At 43.6% G+C, this 13,497-nt stretch overlaps 1 protein-coding gene across 11 annotated transcripts; it reads left to right on the top strand.

Annotated features, from left to right (window-relative positions):
* Positions 1-4,059: 4,059 nt before the first annotated feature.
* On the top strand, positions 4,060-12,950 carry PRELID3B (PRELI domain containing 3B). 11 transcript variants are annotated; one of them, XM_074406718.1, is made up of 9 exons: positions 4,065-4,311; positions 6,318-6,472; positions 6,586-6,896; positions 7,764-7,897; positions 8,622-8,790; positions 9,979-10,068; positions 10,494-10,564; positions 10,699-10,801; positions 12,136-12,950. In XM_074406718.1, the coding sequence occupies exons 5-9, from the start codon at positions 8,653-8,655 to the stop codon at positions 12,253-12,255; spliced, it is 522 nt and encodes a 173-aa protein (XP_074262819.1). In that variant the 5' UTR covers positions 4,065-4,311; positions 6,318-6,472; positions 6,586-6,896; positions 7,764-7,897; positions 8,622-8,652; the 3' UTR covers positions 12,256-12,950. The 11 variants fall into 11 exon arrangements, with proteins under 11 accessions (XP_010341462.1, XP_010341463.1, XP_074262819.1 ...); XM_074406716.1 differs by having other exon boundaries at positions 6,318-6,735; positions 6,840-6,896; XM_074406717.1 differs by lacking the exon at positions 7,764-7,897 and having other exon boundaries at positions 6,318-6,735; positions 6,840-6,896.
* The last annotated feature ends 547 nt before the right edge of the window (positions 12,951-13,497 follow it).

Here is a 13,497-nt window from a genome sequence, read left to right as displayed (position 1 = left end):
AGGCCACTGCACTCCAGCCTGGGAGACAGAGCAAGACTGTTGAAAGAAAGGAAGAAAGAGAGAAAGCGGATGGGAGAAAGAAGGAAGGAAAGAAGGAGGGAGGGAAGGAGGGAGAGAAGGAAGGAAAAGAAGGAAGGAAGGAGGGAAGGAAGGAAGGAAGGAGAAAAATAATGGTTTTCTATTGAAAATAGCTATATAAAGTTTCCTTTCAAGTGTATTTGCAAGGAAGTTGATTCTGACAAAAACACACTGTTTCTCCCAGTACTAGACTGTCGACACAGACACGCTCTGACTCCAGATGTGTGGGAGTTCCCTCCCCCACCCACACAATTCTCCAGCAGCCATTACAATTTCAACACCATCTACCTGGAGATAGTATCTAAAGCAGCTTGGTATGAATAATCAAAGACAGCCCTATCATTCAGGAAATCCCAAGGGTTTGAGGAGCTCTCTGACGGAACTGGGGACAAAGACCAAGTACGTTTCCTCTTAGACCACATTGATATAAACAAATCAAGTAGCAACGGTGCGAATGCAGGCCTCCATAACCGCTGTTTCAGTACTGACTGAATGGGTAAATAGGAAAACCCGAAAGAGCCAGTGTCCTTATACAAAGACTGTAACAAAAGCCCACCAAGAGCTTTGCCAAGGCCTTTCCTGGGCCTTGAAGCATGACAAGATGGCGAAGGAATTCAGAACCTGTTTAGGATTTTTATTGGGGGTCTGAAGAAACTCCCTAGGCTTCCACCAACAAGTTTATTGGGGGGTCTAAACATCCATGATTTAGCGGGAGACAAGATTAGGGTCATCACCCCCAGCACCTGGACCCATTTAGATTAAGTAAATTTACTGAGGCTCCAGAGGAAGGTCTTCAGGACTCAGATCTTAGGTATAGATTAGAAGAAGTTAATCACTTATGTTTTTAGATTAATGCACACTTTACATAGACATATAGCTTAGAAGGTATACAAGCTCTGGAAAACTTTATAATTTTGAGTTAGTCTAGTGACAATTTCCAGGCCTTCTTCCTGTAACCGGTTAACTCCCTTCTCTCCCAGGTCATCTGCATCTGGTTATTGGGCCTTGAGAATAAGCAGCTGGACCCTCGGTTTGTTCCGCGAACAATGGGACAGGTGGAATGAAGATAGGGCAACAATTGTTGGGATGGTATGCAGGTGAGGGCAGTTTGGAAATAACAGTAGCGGAGGCCCAGCTGAAGATGAAGTGCTTCTCCTGCCAGGCCTGTCTCTGGAGCCGGTTAACATGGGGCCATGCATGTCGGTGCCGCCATCTGCCTCTTCCCATACCAGCCCCTGATCCCAGCCTCTCAGCCAAACCCTTTTCTGCCCACCACCTTCCGTAAGGACCCAAAGGCTGCACTTCACAGTTCTGGGTCTCTTGGCAGTGAACGCCCAACCCTCCCTTTAAATATCCTCTAGTTGATTCTTGCCAGGTGCAGTGGCTCATGCCTATAATCTCAACACTTTGGGAAGCAGAGGCAAGCAGATCACTTGAGGTCAGGTATTCTAGACCAGCCTGGTCAATATGGTGAAACCCCATCTCTACTAAAAATACAAAATTAAGCTGGGCATGGTGGTGTATGCCTGTAATCCCAGCTACCTGGGAGGCTGAGGCAGGAGAATTGCTTGAACCTGGGTGGCGAAGGTTGCAGTGAGCCAAGATCGTGTCATTGCACTCCAGCCTAGGCCTGGGTGACAGAGTGAGACTCTGTCTCTAAATAAATAAATTTCCTCTAGTTGATTCTCGACTTGTGTTTTGGTTCCTGGCCAGTTTTAAAGTTCCTTGTAGGTATGAGTCACATCTTCATTCTTGACCCAGGCATGGAGCTCGACAAGAGCCCAACAGAAGATCCCAACAGGAAGGGTGTGGAGATGTGTGTCATTCCTGGGGCAAGGGCCACAACTGCCAGTCACCTAGTTAATTTCAAATCAAATTAATGATCTGTTAATGACTTACCTGTTTCTGTGAAAGGCATTGTCAAGTTATACAATGCTTAAGTATCTAAAAACCATTAATTTGCTTCCTCTGTGTCTCCTAAGAGAGTCTCCAGGAAACATTCGTAGTGAAAGTCTTGCCCTCCAAATCCAAGTAAGAGATGGTATTATTTCCACCATGGGGAGACACACAGAAAAGACAGCAGGGTCCTGGATCTCCATCTTTCCATGGCCCATCCCATCACTGTAGATCTAGTAAGTAAATTTAGACTGATAGAGTGTGTGTGTGTTGGGGACAGAGGAGATAGGTGTTATTTAATTTTCATGACTAAAACACAGAAATTTTGAACTCGAGGGTAGAATAATGTTCTCTAAAATAAACAGAACAGGAATGCTGGATGGTGAACAGCCTAATTGAACTCCAGGAATAGCAGGGACAGGCTGTTCTGTGCTTACAGTTCCTGAACTAGTGTTTTTAACACCCAGCGACATTAACTTCGCATCTTAGTCAAGGCTGAGGCACTCTCAGCAGTCCTTAAAGCATTACCTCCCTAAGAAATCACTCTAAGTACCATAGGTTTAAAAAAAGAAAATCTCAGGTACCACAAATTGCACTTAGCAACTGCCCAACCATATTATTTCCTTCCTGTCTAATTTTTCTGTTTTCTTATATAAAAGACCTATGCTATTTTGAACAATGATCCTCCCTCCTAAAGTAGCCTGGCTTTTTATTTGTTTTTAACAATCAAACAAGCTACGAACAAGAATGAAGAGGTCCTTCTAACTAGCTTCTAAGTAACTAGATGTAAAGATTTTCCTCCATAACCATCATTTAAAATGGCAAATTGTTCTGTTAGAAGGTAGACGTCTGTGGAGAGTGTGGGAGAGCAGGGTGGGAAGCCCTGTTCTGAAAGCTAAGCCAGGCAGTTTGTCCCCTGGACAAGGCTCATCTCTGAATGAAACCACATGTCACCCTCCTGCCCCTGCACTTCTTAGTCATTCTTTCGTCCATTGATGAAACAAATAATTGTCATGTAGGAATGGGGAAATCGCTGAACAAGTCTGGCAAGAGCCTCGTCCTCAGGGGCTTACAATCTAGTGAAAGTTTTGACCTGCTCCGTTTCCGACGTGGGCCCGTGCTGATCAGTAGTGGGATCGCGCCTGTGAATAGCCACTGCACTCCAGCCTGGGCAACATAGCGAGACCCTGTCTCTAAAAAAAAAAAAAATCTAGTGGAAGTTACAACAAATAAACTAGATGATTCCATTAATTCATTCATCCCACAAATAGCTATTAATTTTTTTCATTTTTCAATAATCATTGAGCCTTGACTATATAGGAGACACTGAGATTTATTTTGGAACAAGACAGGCAGGGTCCTTGACTTCAAGGGCTCAGTTCGAGTAGGAGTTACAACAAATAAATGAACAAGGTGATGTCAGAGGGGTAAGCGCTAAGAAAAATGCAACAGGATGTTGTGTTGGAGCAGAACAACAAAGGTCGGAGGATCTGCTAAGAAAGGGTGACGAGGGAACCCTCTCTGGGAGAGACATCTCAGCTCAATCATCCTACGCACCTAGGGCAAGGTCTGCCAGGCCAGGAAGCTTTCCACCCGCCCCTTCGCTGTGCTTCCGGACTGCACCCCTGGTTGGGGTATTCATGGCATGTCTGATGTTAGCTTCTCCGCATCACGCCTTACTTATCCCTTCTGAGGGCTGCAAGCTCCTGGAGGGCAGGTGGGAGGGGCACAGCCGACCGGCTGGCTGGCTGGTGGATTTGGGACAATAGATCGGGCTGACCCCAGGAGGTGGCAGGAACTCTATAGGGTACCAGGAAATTTTGCACAAGTGAGCACCACAAGGAACATCCATGTCAGCAGGCTGACCGGATGCGTCCACACGCCCCGAAACGCCAGGCGAGGCCGTGCTGGGCCAGAACGACAAGGAGGGCCGGGCGGGAGCTCAGGCACCTCCTGGACCCGACCCAACGCTGCCCAGAGGTCAGGGCTCCCGCCCCCGCCCGCCGCGCCTGCGCAGCACAGCTCCCGCGCCGGCGCCTCCAGGTGCCGTCTACGGCACTGCGCCGGCGCGTTGCGCCGAGCGCTAAGGGGCGTGGTTTCCTTGCGCCGCGCGCAAGGCTGGGGCAAAACCCGGACCGGGATAGGGCGTGGGGCCGCGCGTGGGGACGTCCCTCGCGTCGGGCCTGTCGGCGCCTGCGCGCTGCGCGGCCGGCTGGTGTGCTGGGGGCGGGGCGGGGGCCGGTGTAGCCTCTGTACCTAGTTGTGCCCCTGGCGCCGCCGGGTCATCGCGCAGGTCGCCGGCGCCATGAAGATCTGGACATCGGAGCACGTCTTTGAGTAAGTTTGGGGCGCGGGGACGGCTCCGGGGAGGGTGGGCACGCCGGCTCTGGAGTCCAGGCGAGGCGGAGGCGGCCCTCAGGAGGCTGCCAGGCGTCGGGCCTAGCGAGAGGAGCGAACCCTGAAGCCTGCGGGCCCCGGGGACACTGAGGGCTGGCCAAGGTCACGACCCCGAGGCGCCCGAGCCGAGGGGACGGCTCCGACCTCCGGGCCCAGGCGGCCTTGCGACTGGGAGGGCCGCCGAAGCCACTTCCGGCCTGTCCCCCGCCAGGAGGCGGCCTCGGGCCAGCGGCCTCCCGAGGTCCTGGGGGCGTCGCGGAGCACGAGGTCCGTGACTGCACTTCGGGTTGCCACGTCCTGCCCCGCCGAACCCCTCTGGGACGTGGACCCGAGAATCTTCAGAGGCAGGTGTTGGCCGCCGTCGGGGTGGAGTTCCTACCTCCGATCGTGAGTTGTGGGTGAACTCGGGCCACCAGGATGTGCGACCTTTTCCCAACCTGCCCAGCCAGGCCGCAGAGCGCTGGATTTGGAATTCACGGTCTAGCTCTGGCGGCAACGAGCATGTGACCTTGGGTTTCCCATTTTCGTCTGAGACACGGAAGAGGACGGTCGTCCCGGCCTACCCGTGCTGAAACTCTTTGAGGTCATGTTCAGGAACGTCTTTCTGGATAGGGTGAAATGTTTATGAATGAAAATAGGCCTTGAACCAGTTGGATGTGGAGAATTAAATTCTCTTCCAGGTCCATAATTCCGTGAACAAAAAAGGCCACAAACTTAAAGCAGCAAATTTTTTTTTTCCCTGAGTTACCTGCTCTCATCCGCTGATCTTAATGTCCTTGCCACAGTTTTAATCAGTATAGCCTTATAAATAAATATACTACAAAGCCATTTCTGTTTTAAAATGTGTCTCTGAAGGTAACTTTTATTTTTTTTATTTTTGAGGCAGAGTCTCGCTCTGTCGTCCAGGCTGGAGTGCAGTGGCACCGTCTAGGCTCACTGCAACCTCTGCCTCCCATGTTCCAGTGATTCTCCTGCCTCAGCCTTCCAAGTATATGGGGTTACAGGCGCCCACCACCACGCCCTGCTAATTTTTGTGTTTTTAGTAGAGATGCTGTTTCACCATGTTGGCCATGCTGGTCTCCAACTCCTGACCTCAAGTGATCCACCCACCTCGGCCTCCCAAAGTGCTGGGATTACAGGTGTGAGCCACCGCGCCCAGCCTCTGAAGGCAACTTTTAAAACATTGTCAGCATTTGTACTTAGCAGGACACATCCTAAGACCTGCTGTATCCTGCAAAGTGTAGAATATTAGAATCAGAAGGGAGCTTTTTTTTTCCTTCCTACTGTTTACAGTCTTTGTGGGAGGAAGAAGGCCTGAAAGTTGTAGTCATTCTAATGTTCATTAACCTAGTCACATTCATCACTAGTCCAGTTCAGCTGTGGGGAGGCTTAATTTCATTCCTCTTCCAGGTTTGCATGCTTCAGAAATTCTTGGCACTGAGTCTCTTTAGAACTTTGTCCTCCCTTGCCAGGCTGGGTGGCTCACGCCTGTAATCCCAGCACTTTGGGAGGCCGAGGTGGGGAGTTTGAGACCAGCCTGACCAACATGGAGAAACCCCATCTCTACTAAAAATACAAAATTAGCCGGGCATGGTGGCACATGCCTGTAATCACAGCTACTCGGGAGGCTGAGGCAGGAGAATCACTTGAACCCAGGAGGTGAAGGTTGCAGTGAGCTGGGATCATGCCAGTGCACTCCAGCCTGGACAAAAGCGAAACTCTGTCTCAAAAAATAAAGCATTTTCTTCTCCCTTACCTTTCCTACTGCTCCGTCCTGACCAGTCCCCTGCTTCCCTCTGTATTCTTTCTGCCTTAGTCTTCAGCGCTTCCTTGTCTTTTTCCCATTCAGTGTAAATGTTCAGTGGGATTCTGTTGTTGGCCTTCCTATGATGGATTTCATCTATGATCTTAATTTCTTTTTTTTTTTTTTTCTCTTTTTGTCACAGACTTTTTTTATCCTGGGAGAAGAAGCCCTGATCCGTGCTTTCTCCCCATATAAACCGGGCTGTTTGGTCAAAGTCCCAAATGATAAGTACACATTTATGGCACCCAGATCTGTACCTTGAGCTCCAGCCTCTCCAGCTTCACTCTCTATTTTCAGGTGCCTGTTAGGTATTGCTACCCTCCTGTCCCACAGGCCCTTCAAACTCAGCCTACCTGAAGTTGAAGTCATAATCTCCCCTCACAAATCTGAATGTTGTTTCTCATCTTTAGGATGTTACTGTCTAACAACAATATCTAAGTCATCATTCTACATCTTATCTACTGATTTTCCAGCACTTGCTTCCAAGGCCTCTTCTGAGGCCTGCAGTTGGCAACCAGGTGAAATCATTCATTGACTCCTTCAACATACAGAGATGCCCAGTATGTGTCAGGCACTGTTCTTTGGATTGATTACATTTTATTAAGTAAATGAAGACATTGTTGCTGCCCCAGTGAAGTTAACAATGTCCTCACCTGATTTCAAGGGTGAAGAAGTGGGACAGGTCAGTGAGCCATAGCCCGGTCCTCCTGATTCTACTTTGGTACGGTCTTTCAATGTCTTCCATTATGAGATCCTTTTCACATAATTATGTTAATATAGTGCATATTAATTGCTGGAAGATTATTAATCGTAATAAGGATTGTTTGTAATGTTTGAGCTCGTTATGGTTCATAAAATAATCTTGAGCCACGCTAAGTCAACATCAGTGGTTTTAAGTTGGTTCAAAAAGAGGAGATGGACTCCATTACAAATAATGCATGACCACCCTGAGGCCATGCGATTATTAATTTTTTAGAGAGGGTTGGGGGAAGAGATAAGGGCATGGAAGCCAGCTAACCATGGTATAAGACTGGATGGAGACCTGTGGAGGGTTTATCTGATTTTCATTTTAGATAGTTGCCTTGGTAAGAATCAGAGTGCTTGGCCTGTGTGCTTCTATTTGTGGGGACTGTTGGGATTGATGAAGCAACTCTGCTTGTGTATCTGCATTGATTGCTGGATAAGGCTGGAGACAAAGACATAATGAGGTTCATCTGTATAATATTATAGAGAAAACAATATTATAATGAAAACATTAAAAATAATGTCACTGGTTATCCAGGGTTCTGGGAAATTAATGTAGTAGAGATTTTCCTTTTGTTGACAAGATGTAGTTGTCAATCTGAGGTCTCTAAAAAGTTGGAATAATTTCATTTTTAGACAAATAAAAAGTAATGCTGTGTGACTTATCAGTCATTGTAGCTTGAAACATCATCCCCAGGTCTTGTCTTTTTCCTTCAAATGAAGATGAGAGCACAGATAAGTGGTGTAGAAGGGGCTAGAATCAGACTGCAGGTGGACTAAATCACCCTTAATACTGATTGTACTTAATAAGGGGTCCTTTTGAAAATGATGTCTTTTGTTCAAGTGTCTTATTCACAGAAGTTGTGAAGTGAACAAAGGTGCATCACATTTTGAATCACCCAAGCACTGTGCTTTTTCAAGAAAAGAAGATACTGCAAGTTCTCAAGTGATGTAATATTCTCACCACTTCAATACGAGGTGATAAGCAAGTGCTTACAATATTCAAAGAGAATATTAGAAAGTAGCATATTAGGAGTGCCTTAAGGACATTTTATTGTATTGAGTGACCTTTTCAAAACAGAAATCAGAATCACTCCTTTGAGAAAAACAATGAATAAAGATTGACTGGAGGGAATGTTATTTATTACATTAATATGAAGGAAAAGTTCAATAATTAAATCAAAGCTTTGGATCTTTTTTGTGATCCCCGTAAGAGTTTATAGTGCCCATAAATTCTTTTACTTTTGTTACTTCCTTATAACCTGATAGAATTGGGGTCAGACAAAATAACAAATAGCATAATGGTACTTTTGGCTCTTTGTTTCAGTAGAACACAATTTTAAATACATTTTCTTGAATCACTGGTTCTTCCTAGAAATAATTTGCATGTGAACGAGGATAATGGTAAGTAGGAAAGATGGTTTAAGAAACTATACTGTAATGCTTTGCAGGCTACTTTGATCTTTATAGATATGAGTTTTATTTACATAGCCTGTATTGTGGAAAAATACTGAAGCCTGTTAAAAATGTAGATCGATTTCCCATAATCATCATTGTTTCAGAAGATAATTTTTCCTTGGAAAACTCATTAAACTTACATTATAAAGAATGATTTGATGGATTATAAAAACTGTTTAACTCATATGCATATTTTTAAATGTTTGGGTGTTTTGATTTGTTTTGTTTTGGTTCACATCGGCAGCCACCCATGGGAAACTGTTACAACAGCTGCAATGCAGAAATACCCAAACCCTATGAACCCAAGTGTGGTTGGAGTTGATGTGTTGGACAGACATATAGATCCCTCTGGAAAGTTGCACAGCCACAGACTTCTCAGCACAGAGTGGGGACTGCCTTCCATCGTGAAGTCTGTAAGTGTGTCTTTATTCCCGGAGAAATGTGACTGCTGTAGAGAAGTTTTCTAAACTGCATTACAATTTCAAATAGGTTGTGGGAGCCAATTCTGAATGTCATTTTTGCATCAGTTCAAGTTGTATTATAATAAACTTGAGTTATGAGTGTATAATGAATTGGAAATATTATTACAGTCTTCATGAAGGCACCCGATAGAATCTTCTGAAGGAAGTCAGCTAATTCTGTGTAAGCTGAATAGACTTACATTCTGCTTTTTCTGCTTTTGCCAACAACTTGAGACCAATCTTAAGGTTTGGAAGTAATGGTCTGGTCATGATTGTTAGGTGACAGTTCTGTGATCAGTGGTGTGTTGGGTACATTAAGTAAGGAGTATGTTCTCGGACTTGTTCTTGCCACATTTGTTCCAAGGTCTGGAACCTCCTTCCTGTACCTTTAGAAATAATTCTATTCCCTTAAGAATAAGCTGGCTTTAGTGAGCAGAGTTAACCAGGAAGACACTGAATGCCAGTTTACCATAATGTGAGAAAACTGGTGTAATAGTAGATTCAGGTTTCTGTAGAGGGTCTCTTTAAGGAAAGTAGGTTCACTAGGAAAACAAAAGTTTACATTTCATTAGGAATGTACTTACTGCCTCCTTTATGCAAACCATGGCATTAGCTAGTATGGACTTAGAAATGAGCAAGGTCAGGGGATGGGCTTGGGGTCTTAGCACAGGGAGTGACTGTGGACACTGATGTGTGATCCTCCATCATGAGAAAGCTGTTTTTCTGTCTGGAGAATGAAGCTGAGGTGCCACCTCCCTCGGACTGTTCTGGGAAAATACAGATGCTTTCGAGTTCTCCTTTTTTCTAGCAGCAATGTTGCCCCAAGCCTGATTTCCATAGTTCAGCCTCAGTGCTCCACCGTTGTGTCTCAGCAGATTCATCGTGGTGCCTCATGTTGCAGACATCTCAGTGGGCTGGTTTCAAATTGCCTGTGGGAAAAGGTTTTGTGTCTTTTGACAGTCTCATCTCATCCATGTTTTGTCAGTAGGCCTTTTTTCTGACCTTTGCTTGTTTCTTCTGGTTTTTAAGAAACAGGTTTTTCGTTCAAGATATTGACATTTTTTTCTGCAAATGAAATATTGATGCACTTGGTAAGAAATTCTCCCTCTTCTGATTACTAATTCTGAATGTTTTACTTAGCTTATTGGTGCAGCAAGAACAAAAACGTATGTGCAAGAACATTCTGTAGTTGATCCTGTACAGAAAACAATGGAACTTAAATCTACTAATGTAAGTCTTGGCCCCCTTTTGTTTCATTTTGAACTGTCTGACTGAGTTCTTTGTGTCTCTTCTAGTTGACATACAAGTGAGTGCATGTTCACGGGGTGGTTTAGAGACTCCCTGCGCATGCGCAGGCCAGACTCGGCCCTGTGTGTCGCTTCCTTACCCTTCCTGCTCTGATGATCCTGCCTGTCTCTAAGGGGATAGCACTCAATAAAATGACTTTGGGATTATGTGTATTATCATTATACTTTCTTTCCTCAACTTTGTTTTTTAAATAAAAAGTAGGCAGTGAATAGTTTATGCAATAATAGCAGTGGTTTATTTGTTGTTTTGTTATGTTTAGCTACTAAGATTTTGGCTTGTGTGTTGATTTTGGAAACATTTTGAATCTTCAGTTCCAAAATTATTTGCTTTTTTTTTTCATTCTGTAGATTTCATTTACAAATATGGTTTCAGTAGATGAGAGACTTATATACAAACCACATCCTCAGGACCCAGAAAAGTGAGTAAAAAGTATTTTAACAAATGTATTGTAAAGGGTGTTGAAATTTTTTTTTTTTTTTTTTTTTTTTTTGTCAAATTTTTTGAAAATGAAAGTTGGGTCATCTGAACCAGCATGAGTATGTTTTGTTCCAGAACTGTTTTGACTCAAGAAGCTATAATCACTGTGAAAGGAGTTAGCCTCAGCAGTTACCTTGAAGGATTGATGGCAAGTACGATATCCTCCAATGCTAGTAAAGTAAGTGAGGCTGCTGCTTGGTTATTATTCCCTGGTTCATTTCCTAGACAAATGGGGTGCTGACTGGGTGTGTGTTCCTGTAAGCTGACCCTTACCCACTCTACCCTAGGAAACTGCAGCACCTTGAGCAGTCACTTACACAGGCTCTGGGTTCGCATCCAATCTCTAGCTTTTAGCCTTTCAACCTTGAGCAATTAAGTTAACCTTTCTGTGCCTCAGTTTCCCATTTTTGAAGTGGAGATTACCCATTTTGCAGGGTTGGCATGGAGTAAATGAGATAACACTGCAAGTACGTAGCCTGGGGCCCAGCACTTAGGAAGTGCTCAGTGATGTGTAGCTGTGTGTCATTTAAAGCACTGTTTCTCAACCTGTTTTCACTATTGTCTCCCCTCAACCTGTTTTAGACATTTTTTGCCTTATTGCCACCTCCATTAAGTTATATCATATCATGTATACATAAGTATGGACTTTATACATAAAAGAGAAAGATTTTTCCATCCCTCCAAGAACCAATTTTTGTTTATTGAGAACATTAAGTTTAGAGAAAGATGCCTAATGCACTGTTTCATGGCACATGGTTAATTCGGTCATTCAGTACTCAAGAGATACTCACGGATGCCTCCTCTGTGTCAGGCAGAGTGCTAGGCTAGACAGGGAATCCAGCAGGGAGCAAAACAAGTGTGGTCTCTGCCCTCGTGGAATGAAAAGGCAGGTGACGTTAATCACACAGCATGTCATTAGGAAAGAAAAGGTGCAGAAAGGTATGAGAATGTTTAATGAGTGCTGAGGAACTGATGTTTCTGCTGAGCACGTAATGGGGACAGGTTGATTGCAAGGGATATGCCAAGAAGAGTGTTCTAGGTGGAGAAGCTGCATGTATGAAGGCCCTGAGACAGGAAGTGGCAATTGCTATTTGTTTTTCAAGGAACTGCACAGAAGACCAGGAGAGAAGGGGTGAGGAGGGAGTTGGGGACCAGATCCTGTAGGAGCTTGTATAGGCTTTTGGTTTAAAATATAAAGCAAAGGGATTTTACCTTCTTGCCCCTAAAAAGGGGACCACTGTAATCATGAAATAAATAAGACATCCTTTTATTTAATTGTAGATTATTTTGAGAACAACTTTTGCATACAAAATAAAAGTCAGTTTATGGATCAAGCCAGTTGCTCAGTTGATGTTTGCTAAATAACATTAGAAAAGAAAAAGCCAGGACAAAAACGATATGTCATCTCAGATTTAGTTAAACTTGTCACACTCCTTGTTACTTCCTGGTGTGTCATTAATTCGATATATGCCTTTGCTCTCACTAACAATAAATGTATTGGATTTTTTTAAGGGCCGAGAAGCAATGGAATGGGTAATACACAAATTAAATGCTGAGATTGAAGAACTTACAGCCTCAGCAAGAGGAAGCATACGGACTCCAATGGCTGCAGCAGCATTTGCAGAGAAGTGATAGTGAAAGTTGGTAGGCAACGTCGGGTACTCCAGTTCTCTCCAAGCTGACTATATATTTATTTGTTATTTAAAAAATTCAACTATATTTTAGGTAATTTTTTTTTAAGTTGGTATAAGGCTATGACTTGATCAAAACAGATGCAGGGCCTGTAAATAAAAGGAATCATCTGAAATTAATGTTGTTTGAAATTAACTGTCTCATTTTGAGGGTTCCAGTATTTCTGTGAAAATTCAACAAGAATTCCTTGGAAATGAGTATTGATATTGAATCTTCTTAAGGTAGGATTTTCAAGTTTTTCATACACTGGAACTCCACGTGACTTTGGACCAACCCCAGAACAAAGCAGAGCCCAGTGCCCTGCCTTGAACAGCTTGCACAAGGGAACTCACCTAAAAGGAGAAATTGTGTAGTTTTAAAATATATTTTGTGTAAAATAACTTGCTCTGCTATAAACCACCATTAAAAACCAATGTTTTGATTTGGTACTTAATATTTTTGGAGTGAAAATTATCACTAAAGTAACATGACTCCAACAGAAGTATGGTTTCATTATATTAAAGAGTACTGTATTGATTTGCCAAAGTTTTGTAACTTAGTAAAGGTATTAACTTCCTTGGATTTGTACTTTATGATTTAGTATGCTGTACCGTGGGCTGGTTATGTTAACTGAAAAAAATAAAGTCATTACCTGAGTTTTGCAGCACTCTAACTTAAACAGAAGAACGGCTGTTCACATCTTTTAGCATTTCACATTTGCCTAACTTAAAAATTGCCATGTGTCAAAATAATGGTTTTGTAATTGCTAAGGCAAGATATGTCAGGTTATTTGAATATAATTACTTTTTGAAGTAATTGTGACCACAAAACATTTTTTTTACATTAAGGAGCTGTACATCATTTGAAATTACTCAAGTGATGTCTTCCTCTGAAGCATAAACCCCAGGTACTGAATGTTTTTAATAATACGGTGCCACTGCAGGATTTGGGGTGGTGGGAAGGAACAAGGATAATGGTGGCGGGGAGGCTTGGCCTGAAAGTAACCAATGAGTGAATTGCACTGCAGCTTTTACTGATGGGAATTGTCAGAGGGCAGCTTGCAAACTGAAAGTCCAATAAATGTACTTTGTTTTATATTTTGTAGCAGCCAATTAGTAACCACTAAATAATAGCTTTGACATTTGCAGTTGTTGCATAGAGTATTTTTGCTACAAGATGATTAGCTCTTGCCTTTATTTTACA

This window comes from Saimiri boliviensis, chromosome 9 (assembly GCF_048565385.1).
Source record: "Saimiri boliviensis isolate mSaiBol1 chromosome 9, mSaiBol1.pri, whole genome shotgun sequence".
Taxonomy (NCBI): Eukaryota; Metazoa; Chordata; class Mammalia; order Primates; family Cebidae; genus Saimiri; species Saimiri boliviensis.
This window is presented reverse-complemented; position numbering and strand designations above follow the sequence as displayed.

Bases quoted from the DNA above. Each gene is read 5' to 3' on its own strand.
- PRELID3B (XM_010343160.3), top strand. From the start codon at position 4,280: ATGAAGATCTGGACATCGGAGCACGTCTTTGA. The intron at 6,897-8,621 runs GTACGGTCTTTC...TCACATCGGCAG, and splicing joins GTCCTCCTGATTCTACTTTG to CCACCCATGGGAAACTGTTA. The intron at 10,802-12,135 runs GTAAGTGAGGCT...GATTTTTTTAAG, and splicing joins TATCCTCCAATGCTAGTAAA to GGCCGAGAAGCAATGGAATG.